Source organism: Amphibalanus amphitrite, unplaced genomic scaffold (genome assembly GCF_019059575.1).
Source record: "Amphibalanus amphitrite isolate SeventyFive unplaced genomic scaffold, NRLGWU_Aamphi_draft 000700F_arrow, whole genome shotgun sequence".
Taxonomy (NCBI): domain Eukaryota; kingdom Metazoa; phylum Arthropoda; class Thecostraca; order Balanomorpha; family Balanidae; genus Amphibalanus; species Amphibalanus amphitrite.
This window is the reverse complement of record NW_024882194.1, coordinates 117,999-141,041: the sequence shown is the minus strand read 5'-3', so window position 1 is coordinate 141,041 and position 23,043 is coordinate 117,999. Positions and strand designations below refer to the sequence as shown.

Sequence of the window (23,043 nt, the reverse complement as noted above, 5' to 3'; positions counted from 1 at the left end):
CTGACCTGTGACGTCATCGGTGATCCCAAGGTCAATGAAATTTGGTTTCCACAATCAAATTTGACAGGGCTATCGAACGCCGTTTGAATTTTGCGGATCCGTCCAGTAGTTTCGGAGATGCGGGGGGAGCAAAAAAATGCCCCCCCCCCCCATCGCGCGGAAGGTGGCCGGGAGGCCCACCGCCTGCCGGGTTAAAACTGACTTCCGGTGACCAGTCGGTCGCTCCGCGGCCGTTCCATGGGCGGCGAGCACGGGCAGCACATCGCGCAGGTACCGTGGCGTCGTGCCGCCGCCGGGGGATATACTCTCTGCGGGCGGCGGCGGCGGGCCAGTGCAGTCGCGGCGCCCGTCGGCGGGAGAGGAGCGGCCCGTGCACACCGCTGCACGTGCTCTGTGCACTCTGTGATCCGCCGCTCGTGCACAGCACCACACCCGGCCGAGATGACGGTTAGTGGTGCCGCCGACTCTGTGCCCATCACCCGTGCGTCATTAGGTAGGACCGGCACGGCGACGGGACGGCCATGCATCATATGTCGATACGGTGACGGTGGCTGCTCAATCTCACTCTAGAAGTTAGCACAAACATGAAGTTATGAAACATCCAGTAAATTTCTAAGCAAAAGGCGATGCTGGGTTCTTTTACAAGCACCACTCGCCTCACCCCGAAACACCAGTGGCAGTTTTGCCCCCAAAAAGTTGCCGGCAGCGGTCATCTTACCGTCGCCCCGAATTTCGCAGGTCACTTAAAAAGGTAACCGTTGTTGAAAGATTCTATCAGACAGCCTTAATGATACATTTCCATATCAGCGTGCGTTTTTTTTCTCGCGCAGCATAAACTTAGGGATGATTTAGGAAATAAGGTACGGCAGACGGCGATTTTTCTGTTGGTAAAACTGGCTTCATTTATGCACTGCTCCTTGGACAGGTGAAGTCAAGCGTCTGTATCTAATTCAAAAGAAGCTTAAAAATAAATAATATTCTGTTTTCGCCACCAGCCCTTTGCTGGGGAAGGGCGTTAAAGGCCACCAGCAGATAACCCTAGAACTAATGGGCGCAGCGAAACGCACGAGGCGTCAGATGAAAGCCGATGGCGACGAGAAGCTTTACATGAATACTTGAAAGTTTTTTCAGAAGCAAGGAATTTAGAGCCTTGTACTGGGCGTCTCTCGTCATAAACTCCGTTAAAACTGTGCACAATCCTTCCTATAAGTGCTACAGATTGTCGGACCCATAGAGGTCAGCCAAGCATAGGTCAGGGTCAAGGTCAGATAAATCAGGTGAGGGCACATTTCCCGAAAATCAAAACTGGTATTCGCAGCATATGACACATGCTTATAAGGCACTTTTGGGCGTAGAATACGATGTGACATTCATTTTATCATACGAGTACGTTTTCTGACGAAAAAGATCGATTTAAGGTAGAATATGACCTTTCTCCACAAAAGCTGTGTTAGGACCATTTTATGATAAAACACAGCAAACTATAATGTACCTACCTAAATTAGAACCATTTTACTTAAATCAGTACCTAACCGCCAATAACTCATCTTGAAGTAACGAAAGCGGGGAGTGCTTAAAATGACGGTTAAACAAGTACTTACACCACTTTTTGGTACTTAAATGAAATTCTCTGAAGCGAGCATATTCCTTACCTTTGATCTACATCACATCTAGTTATTTTCCAGTCGTCTTAAAGGGACTATCCCACCTTTAACATGGGGTTTGAGTTGAGATAGCCAAGTTTGCGGCGAGGTTCAGAAACCACTATCTATCTAGGTTGCAACCCCCGCGGCCTCTTGGTGTTGAATAAATTCGTTCCCTTCATTTGAAAATGGGCCTTGTACAAGGCCCTATCTTCAACATGGAGCGACCGTTAGTGTGACGTCACCTCGTTTAGTCATTCTGATTTAAATGGGTTTGTTCGGTGAAAAATCGCTTAAAACTTGGTCTGAACTTTGTTGTGGTGCCTACAGAGTAAAAAGAATCAGCTTTATGACAGTAATGTGGCCTGGGAAAGGAGGTAATTTTGGGCTGTGACGTCACATATTTGAAAGTTTGTGTTTGGAATATGGGAAGCCTAAGATGTTTAGTGAAAAATAAATGCCAGAACCGTGTTCCTGGTCATCCAATCTATAAAGTCGGGCACAATTTAACTGGTTTTAACAACATTTTAGAAGGTGGGATAGTCCCTTTAACCCTATCTATTCCGGGCGGGGGGCCTTTATGACCCCCTTCAGGTTTTTCATGTGCCATTACATGCCAAACGCCGCAAGACTGAAAGCTCATACTCGGTGACTTTTCCTAAACATTCATTGCACACATTTTGACAAAAAAGTGGCCGGGTCAGGTCAGGTCAGGTCACCAGAGGTGGTTTGGTGACCCCACTTAAGAAAAGTTTGCAATCACGCCAGAGCTAGAGTTTTTGACGGATCAATTTCTTCTCTTCAGGTTTTAGTTAGGGTACCAGTATGTGCAATTTGTATATCTCAGAATTTTTATATCTGTGACCTGAGGTCAGGCCAGACTCGTGACCTTTACATTGCAAGCCTATGGGAAAATATTGAAACGCCTCCTGCTTCGTGTAAACGAGTCGAAACCACCCAATTTTTTTCAGTATCATGAAAGATTATTTCATCGGTGACGATCCTGGTGCCACTAATTGACAGGGGCACCGGGAAAGGTCATCTGAGGTCATATGGCGTCATAAATCGTTTTTCTGTCAATAAATCACGACATGATGGTGCTTAAGACTTGTAAATGGTACCAAATTGCTCGCCTGGTCAAGGCGCGTCGTTTGGTATGCAGCATGACCATACCCCGCAACCTCATTGATGAATGACCTGACCTTGACCTCGGGTCAAATTTCAAATTGACCTGTGAAGGTCATCGCATACTTATTTCGCATCGCCTCGACAAGAGCAACAAAAAATGTATTAATTTTATGTTTCTATGTTTCTTAGTTTAAAAGTTATATAGGTAACTAATTCCAAAACATTTTATCGTTGATGACCTCTGGTGACCTCAATATTGACCTGACCTGAAAATGCTTTATGTAAAAGTTGTAGATCTTTAAACGACCTATCATACGCCGTTTGCGGTTTGTTGCTGCGATGTGTAGTTTTTTAGATCTGAAGGGGGGGGGGCGAAAAGGCCCCCCTCCGCCCAGAATCGAATCTTTCAGAGTCCGCCCGGAATAGGGTTAAGTGCCAACAAAAATGTTCATTGTTAGGAAGTGTTGACCGTTGTATGTCCAAATTTGCGGAATTGTTTTCCTTTTAAATAATGTCCTGCCATACGCGGCTATTTTAGTAGCAGCGACTCAGTTTTGAATCGGTTCCGCCGACTGCACAATAATGGAAAATGGATACAGCACTTTCGCAGCATAACTGAAAACAAAGGCAATACTGTCAGCAAACTTTTAACCCGCGCACCGACGCGACGGGGGGCGGTTGACCGCCGCCATGAGGTTTTTCGTGAATAGCGCAAAAACCGCGGCGCGCCGCGAAATTTATCATGACTTTTTCTATAAATTTTACACATGGTGTGCAAGTTTAAACCTCCTACCTCACCTTTCAAGGTCAGGTCACCAGGTCACTTCGAATGACCCAACCTCAAATCCTTTTTTCAACTTTGTAGCCGTGTCAGGGTTTCAGTAGATGACAGTGGCCTTTGAAAGTCGCAAGATGTAACGAGGTCATTAGTAGCTACAATTTGTTGATCTCGGAATTTTGATATCGATGACCCAAGGTCACGTCAATTTCTTGACCTCCCCATTAATAAGTCAAAGGGGGAAAAATAAACTTTCTGTTTTTTTCTCACTAAAACGCGTCGGAATGGCCCAATATACCATGAATGACTTAAGATACGATCAACCTGGACTACCTTGAGGCCTTTTTTGCTCCTGGGCAACTGTAAGGTCATGTGACGTCATCAAGGGCCATCAAAGGGTTTTTTGCTAATAACTCCTCACAGGAACAAGTTACAGCCGCGCGGATGGTCTCATCGTGTTCAGCTGGTCAAGGCGCATCGAATGATATACATGACGACCTCGAGGTCACGGGACCTGAGGTTAACCTTTGACCTTGACCTTTCGAGGTTAACACATATATCATTCGATGCAGATTGACGAGAGGATCACGATGGTGTCCTTAGTTTGTTCCTGTCTTAGTTACTGCGAAAGTTATTCGAGGAAAACTCCTCATAGCTAGCGCCGCCATTTGACTTTTTTGACCCCTGTGACGTCATCTTTGACCTGACCTGAAAATGACCTCGGTAAAAATTGTAGACCTTGTCCGTGCGTACCCCATGCCGTTTACCGCTTGTCTCTATTTTGCTTCGTTCTTGAGACCTCGGTGCTCGGTCGGTGCGCGGGTTAACGACATGGTTCGGCAAACCTGAGGTGCTTTGGAAATAGAGATGCTTGCATTTTTCGCTTGAGGCTGTGGGTCTGGCATAATGAATTTAGTCGTCACAATCGAAAGTTTGACCTCGTTTCTGGCGCATCCCATTGCTGGTATAGGTATAGGCTATGCCGTCATATATAGGGGAAGATGGGGAACACCGACCCCCTTAACTTTTCAGGGTCTAGTCACGTAATTTTTGGACAAATGCTCAATCTCTCAGTCTCAGTTTCATTGGATTGTCGCATCAATTATACATACATATCAACCAATTGTTTTCTTGTAGTGTCTTCATAATTGCATTATTCCACATTTAGTAAATGTCTACATGTTTCGGGGCAACACCGACCGTTGGGTAACACCGCCCGAGCTCAGCAGGCAACGAAATTTGCAGGTTGCTGGACTATTGAGTTAATCCTCTCATCGTAAATTTCGAGGCGTTTCAGTATATTTATAAAATGCAGTGGGAACGATTTTAAAGTGCAAAAATTTCATTGTCTCGAAATTTTTCATAAATTTCGAATAAAGAAAACATAGCAAAAACGTTCTTTCTTTATTTGAAATGCGCCACTCCTGGGTTAGGTGTCACAATGTGCTATTAAATACCAAATTGCCCAAGTGGGCGGTGTTACCCAAGTGTCTGCATTTTCTAAAAACAATCATTCAATGTGGCAGCACAACAAAAAATTCGCTCGAGCAGGAGCACGTAATGCTTGGATGAGTCCCATTGCTTGTGTCTGTTTGTGATTTTATATGATATTTGCACATGTCATTTTTGGTCTAAAACCTAGAAATTATGACGTCATTAACTACCTCAATTATCTCATGAATTTTCTGCCGATTTTTTTTTTTTACTTCGTTACAATAAACCTCAACTAATTCCCTACAGGCATAGTCGGCGGAACGGGGGGGGGACACCGGGGCACCATGCCCTCCTTGACTGTGACATTTTTAATATTAGCCAGGAGCGTTGCATGGAAAGAACGGGACCAAAAGTAGGCAGTGCCCCCCCTTAATTGAAGGCGTTCCGCCGCTACTGCCTACAGGCCCCCAAAAGTTGGCGCGCCGTGTTTTGGCTATAGCAATGGCCACGGCGAAAAAGTAGAGGCGTTTAACGCCCCTTCCCCCCCCCCCCGCCCTCCCACATTGCTCCAACAGATGGTAATAAACTTTTGAAAATACCTTTCTTCAATTTTCTGGCTAGCTTATTTGTAATTTTGCGCTGAATTTGATAGTGGCTTTCACCGAATTAGAAGAATTTCAGTTTTGAAAATATTTTTTGTTATAAGTGTTATGGGTTCGGTATTGCTTCGTACTGACGGTAAATTTGTTAGAAATTATCATTCACATATGTTTCACTTTCTATTTCAAAATCATCGTTTTTCACTAGCTGTCACAGCAGCTGTTTGTTCGTTTTTACAGGCGCTCGTGTTTATCCGCGGGCTAATCCTCATTAAAGTCCTTCATTAGACAGATTATCTACAACAATATCCCCCACAGACAAAGTTTCCGCCCCGGAAACTGATTAACCTCTGCATGGCCCGCGGACATTGATGTACCAGGTAAGACGGTACACTTGAGCACTTTACACATATGTACATTCATACATGAGCAATGAACACTTCAAACCATAGGCATTACCTATGAACACAAAATGTACATGCCACTTCTGTCATACATCACCACTTAAAACAGGATGGATATTACGTTTCACATAACAATACCTTATCCACTTCAAGCCGAATCATCTCATATGAGCTCTTCATGACTAGTGGTACCTAATGGGGTGTCTGACAGTTCGACCCGCTCTCGTGATTATCGACTTTGGCACATTTGGAGTCGCCTGAGTGACCAGGTCCTGCTGCACAGAGGACTTGTCTTGCCGCGGCTTTTTGTCGCCATGTGGCCTTACGTGTTTGTCAGCTGACTGGGGATCATGCCTCCTGGGTGCTAATGCTCGGTCTCGGTTCTGTGGGACTGGGCAGAACTGATGAGGCGACGAGCGTTGACTGCGTCGCCAGATGCGAGTGGGGTAAACGGGGGCCCCAGTGGGTGAGTTTCCCGTGCTTGGGTGATACGGTTTTAAGCGGTTGTGGTGGACCGTCATTTCCGTCGTCTCTCCTTCACATGCAATGAGATATGTCCAGTTTCGACGTTTCGCTATCACGCGGTAGGGTCCCTTCCAGCGAGGGGACAACTTTCTCACGTCTCCACCCTGTACCGCATTTTGTCTGAGCCAGACGCGGCTGCCCGGCTCATAGCTATGTTCCACTATGCGCGCATCATGCCTGATTTTGCTCTTGTTATGAGCCGCTGTACTAGCAGAGTGTATCTGCTGATCGGTGCGTTTGAGGGTGCGCTGTAAACCAGCCAGGTACTGGAAGGTGTCACGGGGCACCTTCATGTCCACCAGCTCGCTTTGACCGTTGGAGACAGAGCTGTACTTCAGTGAAGCCGGTAGTGGCGCAGGACGCCCAAACACGCACTCATATGGCGACAGGCCTGTGGCCGCACTAGTGTTGGCGTTAAAAGCCAGCACTGCGCCGCTCAGGTAACGGGACCAATGACGGTGCTCTGCGGCGGCGAGTTTAGCCAGTGTGTCGATGAGGAAACGGTGGCTACGCTCACAGTAAGCGTTCCCTTGAGGATGATATGCTGTCGTCGTGCTCTGTTTGATTCCAAGATTGTTGTAGAACATCTTTGCTACGTTTCCAACCAGGTTTCTGCCCTGATCGGAGTAAATTGATTTAGGCACCCCAAACTGACCTACGATACGGTCCATCAGTGTCTGGACTATCTCGGATGCTTCCTGTGTTTTAAGTGGGAAAGCCCATACAAATCGAGTGAATGCATCGATGCACGTCAGAATATACCTGTAACCTTCCGGCTCACTGGTGGGAGCCCAGATATTATATCGATGTCAAGCCTGTCAAGGAACTCAGACGCCTGCAGTGACCCCAATGGAGCCTTCGGTGGGTGAGGAGGATCTTTGCGGCGAGCACAGACCTCGCACTGTTGGCAGAACGCTTTCACATCGGTCTGCATTCTCGGCCAGTAGAACTGCCGGCGAAGTGCACTCTCCAATTTTGCCGCCCCCTGGTGTCCCCCTCCTAGTCCACTGTGATGGTCATTCATCAGGCTCCTTCTCAAATGTTGGGGCACCACTATCTGGAGACATGATGGGGCTCCTTTGTAGGGCTGGACTCGCCTGTACAACACGGGCGTATCGCCTGTAACTACTAATCGGTTCCACTCTCGTAGCAGCTGAGCGGCGTGCTTTGTGCTTACCTCGCTTGGGTGGGGTTTTCGACGCAGCTGTATCCAATGAACGGTCTCTCTGATTCCACCATCATTGAACTGCTCTTTCTGAAAATCTCTCAGCTCGATGGGATTGATACTTATCAATGACTTTTGGCCCAGTTACGACTGCAGCTGCTGCATCTCTATCGGGCTGGCCAGATGCAGACGTACCAGTGGACTCGATGCTATCGATGTGCGTCTCTTTGGTAATCTGACCAGTGGCCGAGTCTGTCTGTGGTTCTGACGCCTCCCTGAGGTTGAGTGGATCAGCCGCCCTGACTTGTCCTGATGCAGTTGGAGACTGAGGATGCTGGTCTGCATCTGCCGAGTGGGTTCTGCTGGCGGGCAGTGACAGAGCGGAACTCGTCTGTGCCATGTTGGACACTGCGCTTGGTTCTGGACTCGCCTGCTCAGTATCCATTCTAGGAGAGGGGGCCATAGGAAGCTCTGCCTCTGGGGCCTCAGGAATCGGAACACAGACCCACCGGTACCGCTGCTCCTGAGCGGTCACTGGATGTGGATATCGAGATAGTGCGTCTGCGTTGCTATGGAGACTACCACGCCGGTGCACGATATCAAACTCTAGCTCGGATAGCTGAAGCAGCCAGCGAGCCAGCTGCCCTGTCGGGTCTTTCATATTAAAGAGCCACTGTAAAGCCGAATGATCAGAACGCAGGAGGAAGCGTCGTCCGACCAGATATTGTCTGAAGTGCGTAGTACCCCAGACCACTGCCAGAAGCTCGCGCTTGGTGACGCTGTACTGACGCTCAGCTTTGGTAAGAACCCTGCTGGCATACCCGACTACCTTGTCACCCTGCATGAGACAGCCTCCCACGGCCGCACCGCTCGCATCTACATCGAGCACGAACTGAGGTGCCTCCTCGCTGAATACCGGCAGTGCTAACACTGGCGGTGAGGCCAGTGCTGCTTTCAGACCATCAAAAGCACTCTTTCCTCCGGTCCCCAGTGGAAAGGGCGATGCTTCTCGGTCAGCTTTGTTAGGGGTTTGGCTAAAACTGCATAGCCTCGAATATGGCGGCGCAGGTAGCCTGCTAGACCTAAGAACACGCGAACCTGCTTGGCATTAACCGGGACAGGCCAGTTCTGGATGGTTGTGATCTTTTCCGGGTCACACTGCACGCCTGCCGCACTGACGGTGAAGCCGAGGAAGCTTACCTCCCTTTTGCAGAGCTGCAGCTTCTTCAACGAGACAGTTAAGCCCGACTTTTGCAGCGCAGCTAAAACTGCCTCCAAATTGGTGCGCATCTCGTCCAGAGTTTTGGAAATCACCATTACATCATCAAAGTATTGGATGACTGTCTCTGGGGGAACGTCGGCGAGGACTAGCCGAAGAGCACGATTGAATGAGTGCGGGATACCCTGTATCCCGTACGGAGCAGTAGTGTAACGGAATAGGCCAAACTCCGTTGCGATAGTTGTTTTGGCTCTATCTTCTTCTGCTACTGGGAGCTGATGGTACGCGCTTTTGAGATCTACCGATGTGAAATAGACGGCTCCGCTTAACTTCTGTAGGCATGTGTCTATCCTGGGTATGACCTGGACGGAGGGGGTGGTGATGCGATTGAGACGACGGAAATCTCCACATATTCGGACCGGACCGCCGTTGGCCCGTTTCACCAGCACCAAGGGAAACGCCCATTCGGAGTCCGGGACGGGCTCCAGCACTCCCTGTTCCACCATGTCATCTATTTGTGATTTGACTTCCCCTGAGAGGTGGGCTGGTATGGGACGTGGGCCCTGAAACACGGGCGGGTGGGTTCCAGTGGGTATTTTGTGCTCCGCGACATCAGTGCGGCCCAGTCCTGCAAATACCTGCCTGTATTTATGGAGCAGGGCCAAAAACTCGGAACGTGTCGGCTCCTCCAGGTGTGCCACAGCCTGATCGGGACAGAATTCTGTTTCAGTTTCAGGCACCACACTGAACGATAACTCATCTAAGGATTCGAAATTAGCGATCTTGGTGCCTTTGTAGAGGGTGATGGGGTGGTCTGAAAGGTTGCCGAGTCTGACTGGTACGGTATTATCGTGCACAGTTACCGCCAAACGGGCTACACACAGCTCGGTTTTGTTAATGAACTCCCCGTCCCCTTCCACCAGACCTGTCAGTCCCAGGTCACCATCAGGCATCCCCTTACAGCAGAGTGAGTGGGCCAGCTCCTTAGCTCGGCTACATTCAGCTAGAGACACGGTAGCGGGCAAAATAATTTCACTGTTGGCTGGCACAGCGATTGTGCGGGCGATCAGCACGGCTCCCGTGCGGTGCCCCACTTTGTGCACCGGATCACCCTGTGCTGCGCCAGTCGCATGCATTGGTAGTTCCTGCCCTAATACCCACACTTCCCCGTTAGATATGTCCATCACTGCTTTCGAGGCCGTAAGCACATCTGCCCCCAACAAGCATGGCTCACACAAGGTGGCGGCCACGTAGACGCAGGTAAGTTGTCGAAAGGGTCCAAGCTGCAGATCTACATACGCACATCCCATTATCCCGGAATATTGTTCGTTGTTCGCTAATTTCACCGGGTGGGATACCGGCCGGATGGGTGTGACGTCACTCAAAATGTCACGTCGAACCACCGTGTGGTCGGCCCCAGTGTCGCACAGAGAATTAACACTCTTGCCATTTATAAACAACTGGACGTACCGACCTGGCGTGTGTGTCCTCACCACCGGCGTCGCGTCGGCCGTCACTGCTGTGCTCGTCACTCCCGGAGCTGCTGCGTCTGCTGCTGCGGCTATACCAGCTGCTGATTTGGCATCTGTTGCGGTAGAGATTCCTCCAGCCGCGGCGATGGGGCAGGTCGTCCCCTGTCGGTCCACGCTTGCGGTACCGCCGCGCCCGTGCTGTAGTCGTTCGGAACCGGCAGCGGCGGTGGTAATGACTGCACTGGTGCCTGGTTCTCGGCTGTCCACATGAGAGGGGCCACTGTCCTGGTGACGCGGCCAGTCTGCCCTTGGCTCCCTGGGACAGACTGCCGGGCGTTTCCCAAGCTTCTTCCACGGGGTTGGTTATTGCCCCGCGCTCGCGTCGGTCTCCCTCGACAGACCTTACTTAGGTGACCCCTGCGTTCGCAGTTGCCGCAGATATCGTGGCGGAAAGGACAGAGAGCGCGGATATGACCCGATAGGCCGCACGTGTAGCAGACGACCGATGAGCTCCTCCGTCCTTGCGGGTCGGCCTGTTCGACAGCTGGGCTGGTCTGAGCACGATACAATCCAGCCGGGTGAGACTGGACAGACGCATCAGCCCGCTCGAATGCTCGGACGTGGTCCACAGCGGCGTCCAACGTTGTGATTCTGGCCTTCGTGAGATCTCGCTGATACTCCGAGGGTAGCACTTTCTGGAGATGGATCCAAGTCAGCTGATCCTTAGTAGCCTTGTCTGAAACGGTGGGGTAGGCGTACTGTACTAGATCCTCAATAGCGAGCAGGGTTTTCATCACGTTTCCTTCATAAGCCACCGAATCTAGGCGGTGGATGGCCACCATGGGATCTGGTATCCCTCCCAGTAGCTTCACCACTTCGGCGGAGATCGAGTCGAGTGTGGCTGCCGGGCACGCTGCACACACGTGTCGGACACATTCTTTTACATTACCAGAAACAAAGAAACGCAAGTTTGTCACAAGTTTGTCGGTATTCCACTTCTTCATCTGACCAAACAAACAGTAGTCCTCCAGCCATGATATCCAATCTTGTGCACTGCCGTTCTCAAACTTCTCCAGAACCAAATGGTCCGACATATTTAACACCGCTGCCACCACTGTTATGGGTTCGGTATTGCTTCGTACTGACGGTAAATTTGTTAGAAATTATCATTCACATATGTTTCACTTTCTATTTCAAAATCATCGTTTTTCACTAGCTGTCACAGCAGCTGTTTGTTCGTTTTTACAGGCGCTCGTGTTTATCCGCGGGCTAATCCTCATTAAAGTCCTTCATTAGACAGATTATCTACAACATAAGTAACACTACCCATAAATGTATTTTTTGTGGCTATGTTGGGTAAAAACACCAAATAAGATATAAACTGCCAATTAAAACATATTTAACCCGGCAGTTGCTGGGGTATTTCGCCACCCACCGTTTGCTGGGGGGGGGGGGCGTTAAACGCCCCCAGCCGATAACTCGAGAACCAATAGGCGCAGCGAAACGCACGAGGCGGCAAACGAAAGAGCGCGACGAGACGCTTCAGATGAGTACTTTAAAGTTGAATTTTGAGGTCACAGGTCGGGTCAAGGTCAGGTCAAACACCTGAAATCGGGCTTTCAGTAGCATGGACTTCAGGACTTCGCAATGGGCGCCTCTCGTCATAAACTCTGTCCAAACGGTGCACAATCCATCATATAAGGCCTACAAGAGTGTCAGCTCCATGTCGGGGTCAGTCAAGCATAGGTCAGGGTCAAGGTCAGGTCAACCGGGTAGGCACATATCCCCGAAAATCAAAACTGATATTCGCAGCCTGTGACACATGTTTTATAGGTAATTTGGGGCGTAGAACACGATGGTGACATTCATTTTATCATATGTGTACGTGTTTGGCTCAAAAAGTTCAATTTAGGAAATTCATGTATCATGGTCGTGAAGTAGTCACGAAAAATTGCCAAGATTCAGTTCAAGATTATGGAAAATGCGGAACGATAATCAATAATCGAAGATAGCCATTTGATTGATCATGGTATTGGCAGTCTAATGGCGTTTACGGCATGTCTGTAGGTCTATTCTGTGATTTTATATGATTTTTTGAACATATGCCGTTTTTGGTCGAAAACTCAGAAATCATGACGTCACTAAAACCTCGATATCTCAAAAATTCTCCAACCGATTTTTTTGAAACTTTGTCACAATAAACTTCAATCAATTCCCTACAGGTACCCAAAATTTGGCGCGCCTGCGGCGCGCCGTTTTTATGCTATGCCCGGCGAAAAAAGTGGGGGCGTTTAACGCCCCCCCCCAGCAACTCGCGGGTTAAAGGCCATGCAATGGTGTCGCGTTTGGGCCTAACCCAAAATAAAAAGGTGTCGCGTTTTCTTCGCAATGGTGTCGCTTTAATGTTTATAGAAAAACAACCAAGACATACATTTCTAATAAATTCGTGATAGGTAAACAGGCTTTCACCAGCAACTGATTAGTATATTCTTTAATGAACAAATTCAAAAAAAAAAAATGTTGAAAGTTTCGTTACGGTACGGGATAACACGGCCAGAGCTCAGCGAAAAGTGATAGAGCGCTGCATGCGCTGTGCGGCGTGTCATCTTGTATGGGGAGCCAGCACACCTATTGAGTATATATCACACCATCGGCCCACGGGCAGCTGAGACTCACCAGCACGACACGCGCCACGCCGATAACCGCATGCTCCCTCGCATGCGCACTGAGTCTGGCCGGCGTAGACTGTGCTACAGGGGCATCAGACTGCTTAACGAGCACCGGCTGGACCCTGCTGCTGTCGGCTTCCGCTCAGCGTTTAAAGCGGTAATTAGAGCCGACAGTGTTTAAGTAATATGACTGTCTGTGCTTGGTTATGTATGCGGCGTTAAACGATTTTTTGTTCATGTTCAGCTCTGGGGGCCGTATTCACGTCGATCATTTTCGTAAGAATTTTCTTACGCACGACCTACTTCTTACGAAAATTTGGTATTCACGTCGACTGCACAAAATATCTTAGGAATAAAAAAATTGTCGTAGACAGTTTGCGATTCACGTCAACCTTTTCTTAAGAATTTTCGTAAGAATTTCGTAAGTGCGATTCACGTCGTGTCATCTTAAGAATTTCTTAAGTTTTTCGTAAGAACATAATGTTAACGGTATGGTGGACTTACGAATACTCACCGAGCTTTCGTAAACTGATGCAACGATAAATCAGTGCAGTAGGCTAAGACGAAAATGACGAATTATTTTAAAAATTGACACTAACGGTTGTCTGGACTAAGAATGGCTGTTATTATTGAGCAAAAATATTACCAGCGAGTGAGGGAAGCGAAGTCTTTTCAATAATACGGCAAAATATCAGTATGAGCGGCCCGGCTCGGCCTGTAATGCTTTTGAGAGGCCTATACCTCAACAACCGCTGGACCGATTGACCTGTGGTCTTTTTGTTGGGCTGCCCAATCAATTCTAACCCGCACTTTACTATCTTGATGCATCTAATTGACCATCGTGGCACGTGCTACGTGAAAAGTCAAAGGTGTTCAAGCTGTTTTGCAGAAGTAGCGCTTTTGAGACTAGGCCTAGGTATACCTGAGCAACCACTGCACTGGGGCGATTGACTTGCGATAATTCTTGTAGGGTAGCTATAGCGTTTCTACCAAACATCGGGTACTCCTGACACGGTTCGTCGGAAGGTCATTTCATGCTCAAAAGGAACGAAATATACCATTCGAAAGCTGATGGTGATTGTAATTTTTATCAAACTCGTTCAATTGCCTTAAAAAAATGCCGGGTCCTGCCGGGTATTCGTAGTAGGTGTCAACCGCCTCTGACAGCTTCGTAACATGTTACGAAGGCACCAAAACTACTTCGTAAATGTTCATATGGTTGCTAAATTCGAATTCAGCTCCAAAAAACTGGCCTAGAAACATGTAAAACTCGAAAAAGTGAACCGAGGTCATCAAAGGTCAATGACCTGACCTGACCTTCAGGTGACCTTGACACCCACCCTAATGCATGGGGGCAACATCATATCACATGTTTGAACGCTTGAAACCACGAAAAGACTGCAAACGCGCGGCTAATGCGAGCCGACATACGCCGAATCGCGATTCCGGCCAAACATGGTCTCGAAAAGTAGGTCACAGGTCAAAGGTCATTTGGGTCAGGATCAAGAAATTTTCAGGGTGGGTGTAAAATTAAATAACGCGAGGGTGCTTAAAGTTTCGTCGCGATCGGCCGCTTTTTACGCGAGTTATTCTCGAAAAACCGAGGGGAGGTCCGTTCGACCCCCCCCCCCCTATACGGGCGAGGGTTAATTTACATTTTTTTATACATCCAGCTGCGCTCAGTGCCCGCGCAGGGAAAATCAGCGGGGTTTCACTGTCACTTGTCAGAGACTATAGGCTAACGACAGCTGTTCGGCCGCGCGACCGTTCAAAGGTTATCCTGCCCTATGGGTGTGGATTTCCGCCGAGTTCGGGGTGCCCGAGCTCTCCCCATTCCACGCCGGCTTGACTTTGGAGCCCACCCTCAACTCAACGGGAATCTACACCCATTGCCCGGCTACATTCTGTCTCGTGACTTGCGTCGCAATGCTTGCTTGCATGACAAGCGTCTAGTCGTATCGTCCCCAAAAAAATGAGTGAGTAGGGCACCCCAGTAAAAGCGGGACTTCTTGCCAGAAGTAGAGCGTCTACCGCAGAAGTGAGCATCTCCAACAGCACTTGGGATGGTGAAGCATAGGACGGGCGCCCCAGCAGTGGAGGCCCCCCCCCCCCAGTAGAAATGGGGCGCATCAAGCAGACGTTGGGCTCACCCAGTAGAAGAGTAGCGCCCCCCTCCCCCCACAGAACAGAGGCGCATTTTGGAACATTTGGAAGCGCTGGCGGATCCAGAAAGGTGGTCTTGGACTCTTGGACGCTGCGGGGGGCATGCCCCTCAAAACATTTCTCTCCAAATTCAAAAAACTTGTCAGGTTTCGAATCCTTACCCACTGCTATGCAGTTTTAAACAAACTTTTCTTAATATAGGTATATATTTTTTGTATTATTCTCGGAAAAAAACGCGAATACTCGTCGATTTCAGACGCTGCGGAGGCCGGGGAGGGGGCATTTATTTGCCCGTAATGCCCCCGGATCCGCCAGGGTTTGGATTCCCCTCGCACTTCTGCAAAGTGCATGTGCGGGTCTCCATGCACTCTCGCGCTGGCTTGTTTGTGGCCCCCAAAAGGCGTCTTACTGGTTCCAAGAAAATGAAATTCAAAAATATATGAATAGCTGTGTACACTGTACATCCTTACAAGGAGGATCCCTAAATCTCAATGATTAAAGCAAAGGTCATTGCACCAAATACTTCTTAAGAATTTCGTAGGATATTCCTACGAATTTTGACGTGAATACCGATTTTCGTAGATATCCAGACATTTCGTAAGAAAAAACTTAAGAAGTGTCGACGTGAATACCAAATAATACTTACGAACGAAAATTGACTTACGAAGTCGACTGATACTTAGACGTGAAAAAGTGAAAAGCCTCATTTTACGTGGATCTTTTTCAAATAAACTGAACAGAGATGCCGACACTGCTGAAAACTGATTTCTTCCTATCTCGCTTGTTATTGTGGTGGCCCTAGTTGAGGAGCAGCTGGCACACGATGACCCGGCGGCCGAAGGAGGCGCTCTTGGGGAAGGCGTGCAGCAGGCCGTCGTCGTACAGCGAGCCGTAGTGGTCGAGAGAGCCCGGCTCACCGTCCGCCCAGAACGCCGGCCAGAACGAGTCGTCCGTCCGGCCGGTCATCACGAACCGTCCGCCACTGGCGCGCACCATGTTCAGCATGAAGTACTCCCGCAGCTCCCGCAGAAACACGTACTCGGCCTCGCTCGCGAAGGTGGGCAGCGTTGCGGGTGGGTGAAGGTTCTGACAAAAGTCGGTATCCTGAGCCCATGTAGACGCGGTGTAGTTGGCTCCCAGATGTTCCACTCGGTAACACGTGATGCCATTGCCGACCAGCTGGAAGAGGTCGGGGCAGCTGAGCGGGTCGGCTGTTGCGGGCGAGGTGGTAGATGTGAAGTCATTTGCAGAGTCTGATGTAAAGGCTGTGGGTTGCGTGGAGGCGGTTGTAGCTGAGGTTGGTGTGGGATCGGTGGCAGCAGTCGGTATGATGGTTGGACTGGTTGTCGATCCCGCAGAAGCTGTTGCGGTGGCTGTTGTGGTAGTGGTTGGGCCCGCAGTAGTGACTTCAGTGATTGACGGACCCGTGCCAGTGTCAGCCGAGGCTGTGGAGCCCGCAGCAGCGGCAGGGGTGGTTGCGGCAGTGATAGGGCCCGCAGTAGCGGGTGCGGTGGTTGTGAGTGTTAGTGTCCGTGTCGTCGCCATGATCCGGTGGCCAGGGGCCGCGGTCAGCTCGGTCTCGGCCGGCGCCGCGGACCAGAGCAGGCACCCGTGGATGGCCAGCTCGTAGAGCCGGCAGTCGGGACGGCGCGCGCAGCGCGCGGCGCAGGCCAACGGCGAACCTGCAGGGAAGCTGGCCAGCGGCGCGGCTGGAAAGTGGCGGTCTCGGGCCAGCAGCTGGAACTGGGTTCCGTCAGCCGGGCCGGACAGCAACAGCAGCAGCAGCAGCAGCAGCCAGAGACGGCTGGTCGACTGCCCGCGAGGCGCCATCTGTGGTCGGATCATAGCTTGGATCGGAACTCATGAAGACTGAAAGAGTGCTGCTATACTCATCTTCTCTCCACGGCATGCAAAAATTTTCTGATAAGCAGTAAATTATGCGTATAACAGGCTGTTTTCTAACTTATCGAATTATCTTTGTGGAATATCATGACAATTAGATGCCGTATGAAAATGCGTCTGAACGCAACATACCTCACGTCGACACGTATGACTTAAAATTAGCAGTTACCTGAGATCAAAGTCAAACATAATGTTTAACCGCCTCCGCGCCACCCGCCGGCCGGGGGGGGGGGCGTATAGTTGCCCCCCTTTACTTCTGCGACAATATCGTCGCAACGCGAAGAGATAGAGAAGCGAAACAACTTTGCACACATCTTTCTGAATACCTAGCCGAGGTTGTGTCCAAATTTGGTGTCGATCCCATTTGAAATGACGTTACAGTGACGTCAGAAGTCAAATTATAGATTTGCGACTTTGCTTCCTAACGATATATCCGATATTTCAGACCGAATATAAAGGACCGATTATTGGTCAGGAACTAGTTGGAAGTGTACTTAGATGTTTTAGGATGACAGCAGGTGCTGTCTAGTTCATTTACAGTTGAGTTTCATGCTCAGCGACATCAGAAACGGTCCATATCGGAAAACGACAAAATTGTATGACGTCACTGTGACGTCATCTTAACGGAACAACCACCAAACTTTCCTCAAACGTTGCCTCGGTATTCATTTGAAGCTATGCCATGTTTCACGTTCGTAGCTTATCAGGCTTTGGAGATATTTCACAAAACGTAAAGGGGGGTAACTTTATGCCCCCCCGCGGCTCGTGGGTTAAACGATGGCGCTCATTACAGTACAGGTATTGGAAAAGGCGCAAGAAAAGTACTATCGATTCTTGTGTTACGATCTATTTGGTTCTGTGGGGTGAAAACAAGCTGTTTACTCTCGCCGTACCTGTGATCAGTGTGAGAGGTCGTGTGTCGCTCACAGCGGACGGATATGTGTCTGAGCGAGTACAGAGACCCGTCCTGCGCGGCCCGGCCCCCGGCTGTGTGTGTAGTGTGTACTGGTCTCGCTGACGACCTGCAGGGCGTGGCGGCTGCCGGCTGGCGCTCGTCAATCGCTCTTTGGCGCTGCACTCTGCAGAGATCATTCACTCAGGCCGACCGCCATTGATAGCAGCGCGGCGGGGGCTCATTCGGCGTTGTGGTTACTGGTACAGTGCAGTTGTGACTGGCCCCACTCCATGCAGTTGCGAGCGTTGCTTATTGGCTGACATCAAGTCTAATTGAGCAGTGAGCACGTCTCGTAAAAAGTTCAAAGTGGCTATCGATTTATTATTCCGGGTATTCTGTCTGATATTGATAATTGTTCCCAAAACGCAAGGATATTTTTTCAATATTTTAATGTTTGAACAAAGAATTCGTAAGTGGATCTTGTTTGTCTTATAAAGATAATCACTGGTCAGGCGCAATAACCTGTGCAACAAATGTCTGCTTATTTGAATATGAAGTAAAGCACAATTTTCTAAGGGATGTGTTATAAAGTCCCAACGTCTTTGATAAACATTAACCAGCATGTCTGAAGACGCCCGTTCCTTTAAAGGGAGCAGTGTATGTCTGGCCGGCCGAGCCAGGTGAGGAGCCAGCCGCTGATGTGACGGTGGCCTGTGCCCCCAGCGGCTCTGGACTCTGCTGGCCCTGCAGCTCAGCCTCAGCGCCGCCTGCTTCATCACCAACTGCCCACAAGGCGGCAAGCGGTCGGCGCCGGCGCTGGGCGGCCTGCGGATGGAGACGGGCGCCGTGCCCTACCTGCCCCTTGGGGCGCCGCCGGTGCGCAAACTGGACCCGCTGGAGAGCGGGCCCGATCAGCAGGTGAATGTCCTCACTCCCCAGACAGGTCAGACAGCAGCAAACTGGACCCGCTGGAGCGCGGGCCCGATCAGCAGGTGACTGTCCTCCCTCCCCAGACAGATCCGACAGCAGCAAACTGGACCCGCTGGACTGGGCCCGACCAGCAGGTGACTGTCCTCAGACAAACCAGGCAGAACGGACATCAGGTAATTGCCCTCCGCAGACATACCAGACATCATCCGCCCTCGTCATCCTCAAGGCAAACCATCCGCATCCCCTTCACACTCCTTTTCCGGGCTCCTATTAACCGGTGGATGACCAATGTCCATGCCCTATCCTAACATCTCATAGCTCTGCGATGATTTTTTTTTTTGCCGAAAGAGTGCCCTCAACAAAACCAACAAGCGAAGACCAGACATGGGATAACTGTCCTCCGCAGACAGACCAGACAGCGGGTGACTTTCCTCTGCAAACAGCAGGTAACTGTACTCTGACAGACCAGACAGCAGGTGTGCTCCGCGGTGGAAGGATCAGCCAGCAGTAACTGTCCTCCGCGGACAGACCAGACAGCGGGTGACTTTCCTCTGCAAACAGCAGGTAACTGTACTCTGACAGACCAGACAGCAGGTGTGCTCCGCGGTGGAAGGATCAGCCAGCAGTAACTGTCCTCCGCGGACAGACCAGACAGCGGGTGACTTTCCTCCGCAGACAGCTCAGGTAACTGTACTCAGACAGATCAGACAGCAGGTAGGTAACTGTCTTCAGACAGACCAGACAGAACTACGCTGATCAAAATGATTTTGTGGTACGAATCAGTTGCAGAATTCTTAAAAAAAAAAAATAGTTGGAGGGGGCTGCACTGTCCTGACGGCTCAGCTGATGTCCATGTCGTTTATGTTGACCACAGATGCAGACCGAGCTGGAGCCGAACGCCGTGCTCGGCCTGATACCTGCCCGCTGACCCTGGGACTTGCCGGGTCTGCCCTAACCCGGCACTTTGCGCCCGTTCCAGACGGAGAAGCGGTTTTTGCTGGCGCTCCAGCCGCGCTACCAGCGGCCGCCTTCCGAGAGGGACCGCGGGGCACGCGGCACGTGCTACATCGAGGGCGTCTGCAGCTACCCAGACTGCTGCGGCTTCGGTCAGTCACGCACGTACCCGACCTCAGCGCGCGCGCCGGATCTGTTTAACGACTCGCTGCAGTGAGAGCTTGAGACTTTCTTGACAAAGATACTCATTAGACATTAGCTGGCTCATTAGATTGACTTCAGTCTTCATATCCATCGTAGATGAGCTATTAAACGAAATTTGAGTTTGATATGATGCGATGCCATTCGTTGTATCCTCACCAGACATTTTTCTATTTCTATTCTCTTTCCCCGCTCCCTCTCATGGCGGCAGTTTCTCTGACCAGCCCTGTGCCCCGCGCCCCCAGAGGAATGCGCCGACGCCACAGAGTGTCGGGTGCTGCGCCGCGGCTACCGCATACTGGTCAAATACATCTTCTCCAAGCTGGAGGGAGGTGCCGGGCCCCCGGAGCTGGACGGCGCCGCCGTCGCCTGAGCTGGCCCCCTGGGCGACCTGAGCTGACTCGGCCCTGAGATCAGCCAGGCGTCACTCGCAGGAACACAGGGAGGGATACATGGCAGGGGGCGGCAGGGTACAGCCCGGTCACCGGGTGCGACCTCCGGTCAGACCCGTGTGACCTCAGGTCAGGCCGAGTTGACCTCTGGTCAGACCGATTTGACCTCAGGTCAGAGTAATGTGACCTCAGGTCAGGCTGATTTGACCTCCGGTCAGACCGGTGTGACTTTACGTCAGGCCGATTTGACCTCTGCTCAGACCGATTTGACCTCAGGTCAGAGTAGTGTGACCTCAGGTCAGGCTGATTTGACTTCAGGTCAGAGGGACCCCAGGGGCCAGCATGCGTGACCTCAGGTTCGGCCGTCGTGACATCGTGGGCTGCTGGGCAGTACATATCAGAAGAGTCCCCGAAAGGCCTCGGTCTGAGTCATGATGACGCGTTCACTGGGCGCCTGTGTGTGCATCGGCTTGTGCAAGTGTGCATGCTATAATATTGTATTGATTCTGAATTTCTCCGCAACAAAGACATATCATCTGCCAGTACCTTTGACCGTTTTCTTTCAACGTCATTGTCCTGCTGTGTCTCATATTGTCTGTTTTAACTGAAGGTGGCGTTTTCTCTCTGTTTGAGAGCGATCCTAAGGATGATGCGCAGAACTCGTGTATGCCAGTATTCCCAAAATAAACCCATCTCGATGTCCGGCGTTCCGATCATGTTAGCGCACATCAATGGGCGGGCGTCGGCGTGAACGGCAGGCGGCGCAGGCCGGCGCCGGAGCTATCCTTTGATGTGTGAATGAGATGGCGCCGACGCTCCGACATCCGGCGCACATCCGTCCCCTGCCGCGGCCGGGATCCGACCCGACCGCGGGGGCGCGTCACAGGTGAGCGCCTTTGAATCCATCTTTGATATGGTGATTTAGTCTTACTTTGCTTTATAATTATTAAAGGAAAGTACCATTCCCTTTTATCAAATCCAAGACTGTTCAGACATAATGCAACACCCTCTGATAGCATAGAGCCCGTACAGGTATTTATAGGGGAAGCGGGGGTAACACCGCCCCCCTAAGCTTTTCGCCAAATTGAGAGAATATGTGTGAAGTCTCTTGGTAGTTATTGTCTTGTTTACAATATTTAAACATTTTCTCACGTGTTTTAGGTACTTATTTTGAATGCTCCTAAAAGGTTTTCATGTATCACGACTTTTAAAAATACCTTGCATATTTGCTGCCTACAAATTGTGTGGGTAACCCCGCCACCGGTGTTGATGTTAACCCAACCCATTCCTACGAAAGCTTTTAATTGTTCAGAGATCGCGTGCGATGAGTTTCCTGTCGGTAAGTGGTAATTTTCGCAAATAATCGGTAATGGACACCTAAATAGGTATAGGTTCATCAGCTGTTTGCCAGTTGTATACAGCTGGCAAGTGCTTGGTCGGGATGCATGAAAAATATAAAGTAAAAAAATCAAATAAGCTGCTTATTCCCGACTTAGGAACATCTACGAACATAAATAAAGCATGTCTTTGAAGTTTCATCACTTATCACGCTACGAGCAGGAAACACCGCAACCTCAATTGGGGTAACACCGCCACGGGGTGGCGGTGTTCCCCAATAAGTGATCACAAGCAAAAATCGCCAGCGGCAAGAATGTACTACACGGTTCAAGCAAACCTATCTTACTGGACAAAGCCGATCAGTTATTTTTCGATGTAATCAAGTAAATCAAAATGAGTCTCTACTTAAAGACATTCAAAGGTACTCCCAACTCATCGAATTTTTATAAGAGAATGTGCATTTTTCTTTAAATGCCCACATTGAGCTTCGATTACACTGAAACGCCGGAACACAAATCAGAAGACGCTTACCTTCGTGCGGTTAATAGGAAATAACGGATTTTTACACTTCACATTTCATACTTTCGCCGCCAGATGGGGTGGCGGTGTTTCCCACAGTGGCGGTGTTCCCCCCGCTTCCCCTATCGTAGAGAGTTGTATGGTGAAAGAAGAGTATTTGATGACATCCTATTTGCCGTCTTGCTGAGCGCTGCTGTCGAACGTTGTCTTTTTCACCCGGTTTATAATTCACATAGTCAAAGGGCTCAGAGCTGTAATCAGTCGATGTTGAAAGGGACCATTTATGCATGGTAATAGACTCGGTCCAACGCTTGATGAACTCACAAAACAGTGGGGGCAAGATCCCTATATAAATAGGAAAGACGGTGTCGTCCGGTGCACATTTATTAGGCAGTGATATTGTCATTTTGTAACATTATTTTTCATTATAAGTCAATGAAGAAAACATTCATTTCCCTCTCAAGTCAATGGCATGTTTAAGTTCATGTAAGAACAGGAAGTCTTCAAGGCAACGATATCTGAGCCACCTGCATGACCATTGACCACCCTATTCCGAGCTGTTATTTGAGCCAAGGGCCCATTTGAAGGGCCACCAATAGCTCGGAGCCTTAAAGGTAGTGTGCCACCTTTGAAAGATTTCCCATTTTATTTTTCCTAGGATAAGAAGCTTCTGTTTTTACCTAATATCGCAAAAAAAATCAAAAATGGGCCTG

At 49.8% G+C, this 23,043-nt stretch overlaps 1 protein-coding gene across 1 annotated transcript; it reads left to right on the top strand.

The window, feature by feature from the left end:
- The first annotated feature begins 346 nt into the window (after positions 1-346).
- On the top strand, positions 347-21,172 carry LOC122364815. Its single transcript, XM_043335573.1, has 4 exons — positions 347-447; positions 18,720-18,914; positions 19,906-20,032; positions 20,327-21,172. The coding sequence occupies exons 1-4, from the start codon at positions 442-444 to the stop codon at positions 20,452-20,454; spliced, it is 456 nt and encodes a 151-aa protein (XP_043191508.1). The 5' UTR covers positions 347-441; the 3' UTR covers positions 20,455-21,172.
- Positions 21,173-23,043: the final 1,871 nt, after the last annotated feature.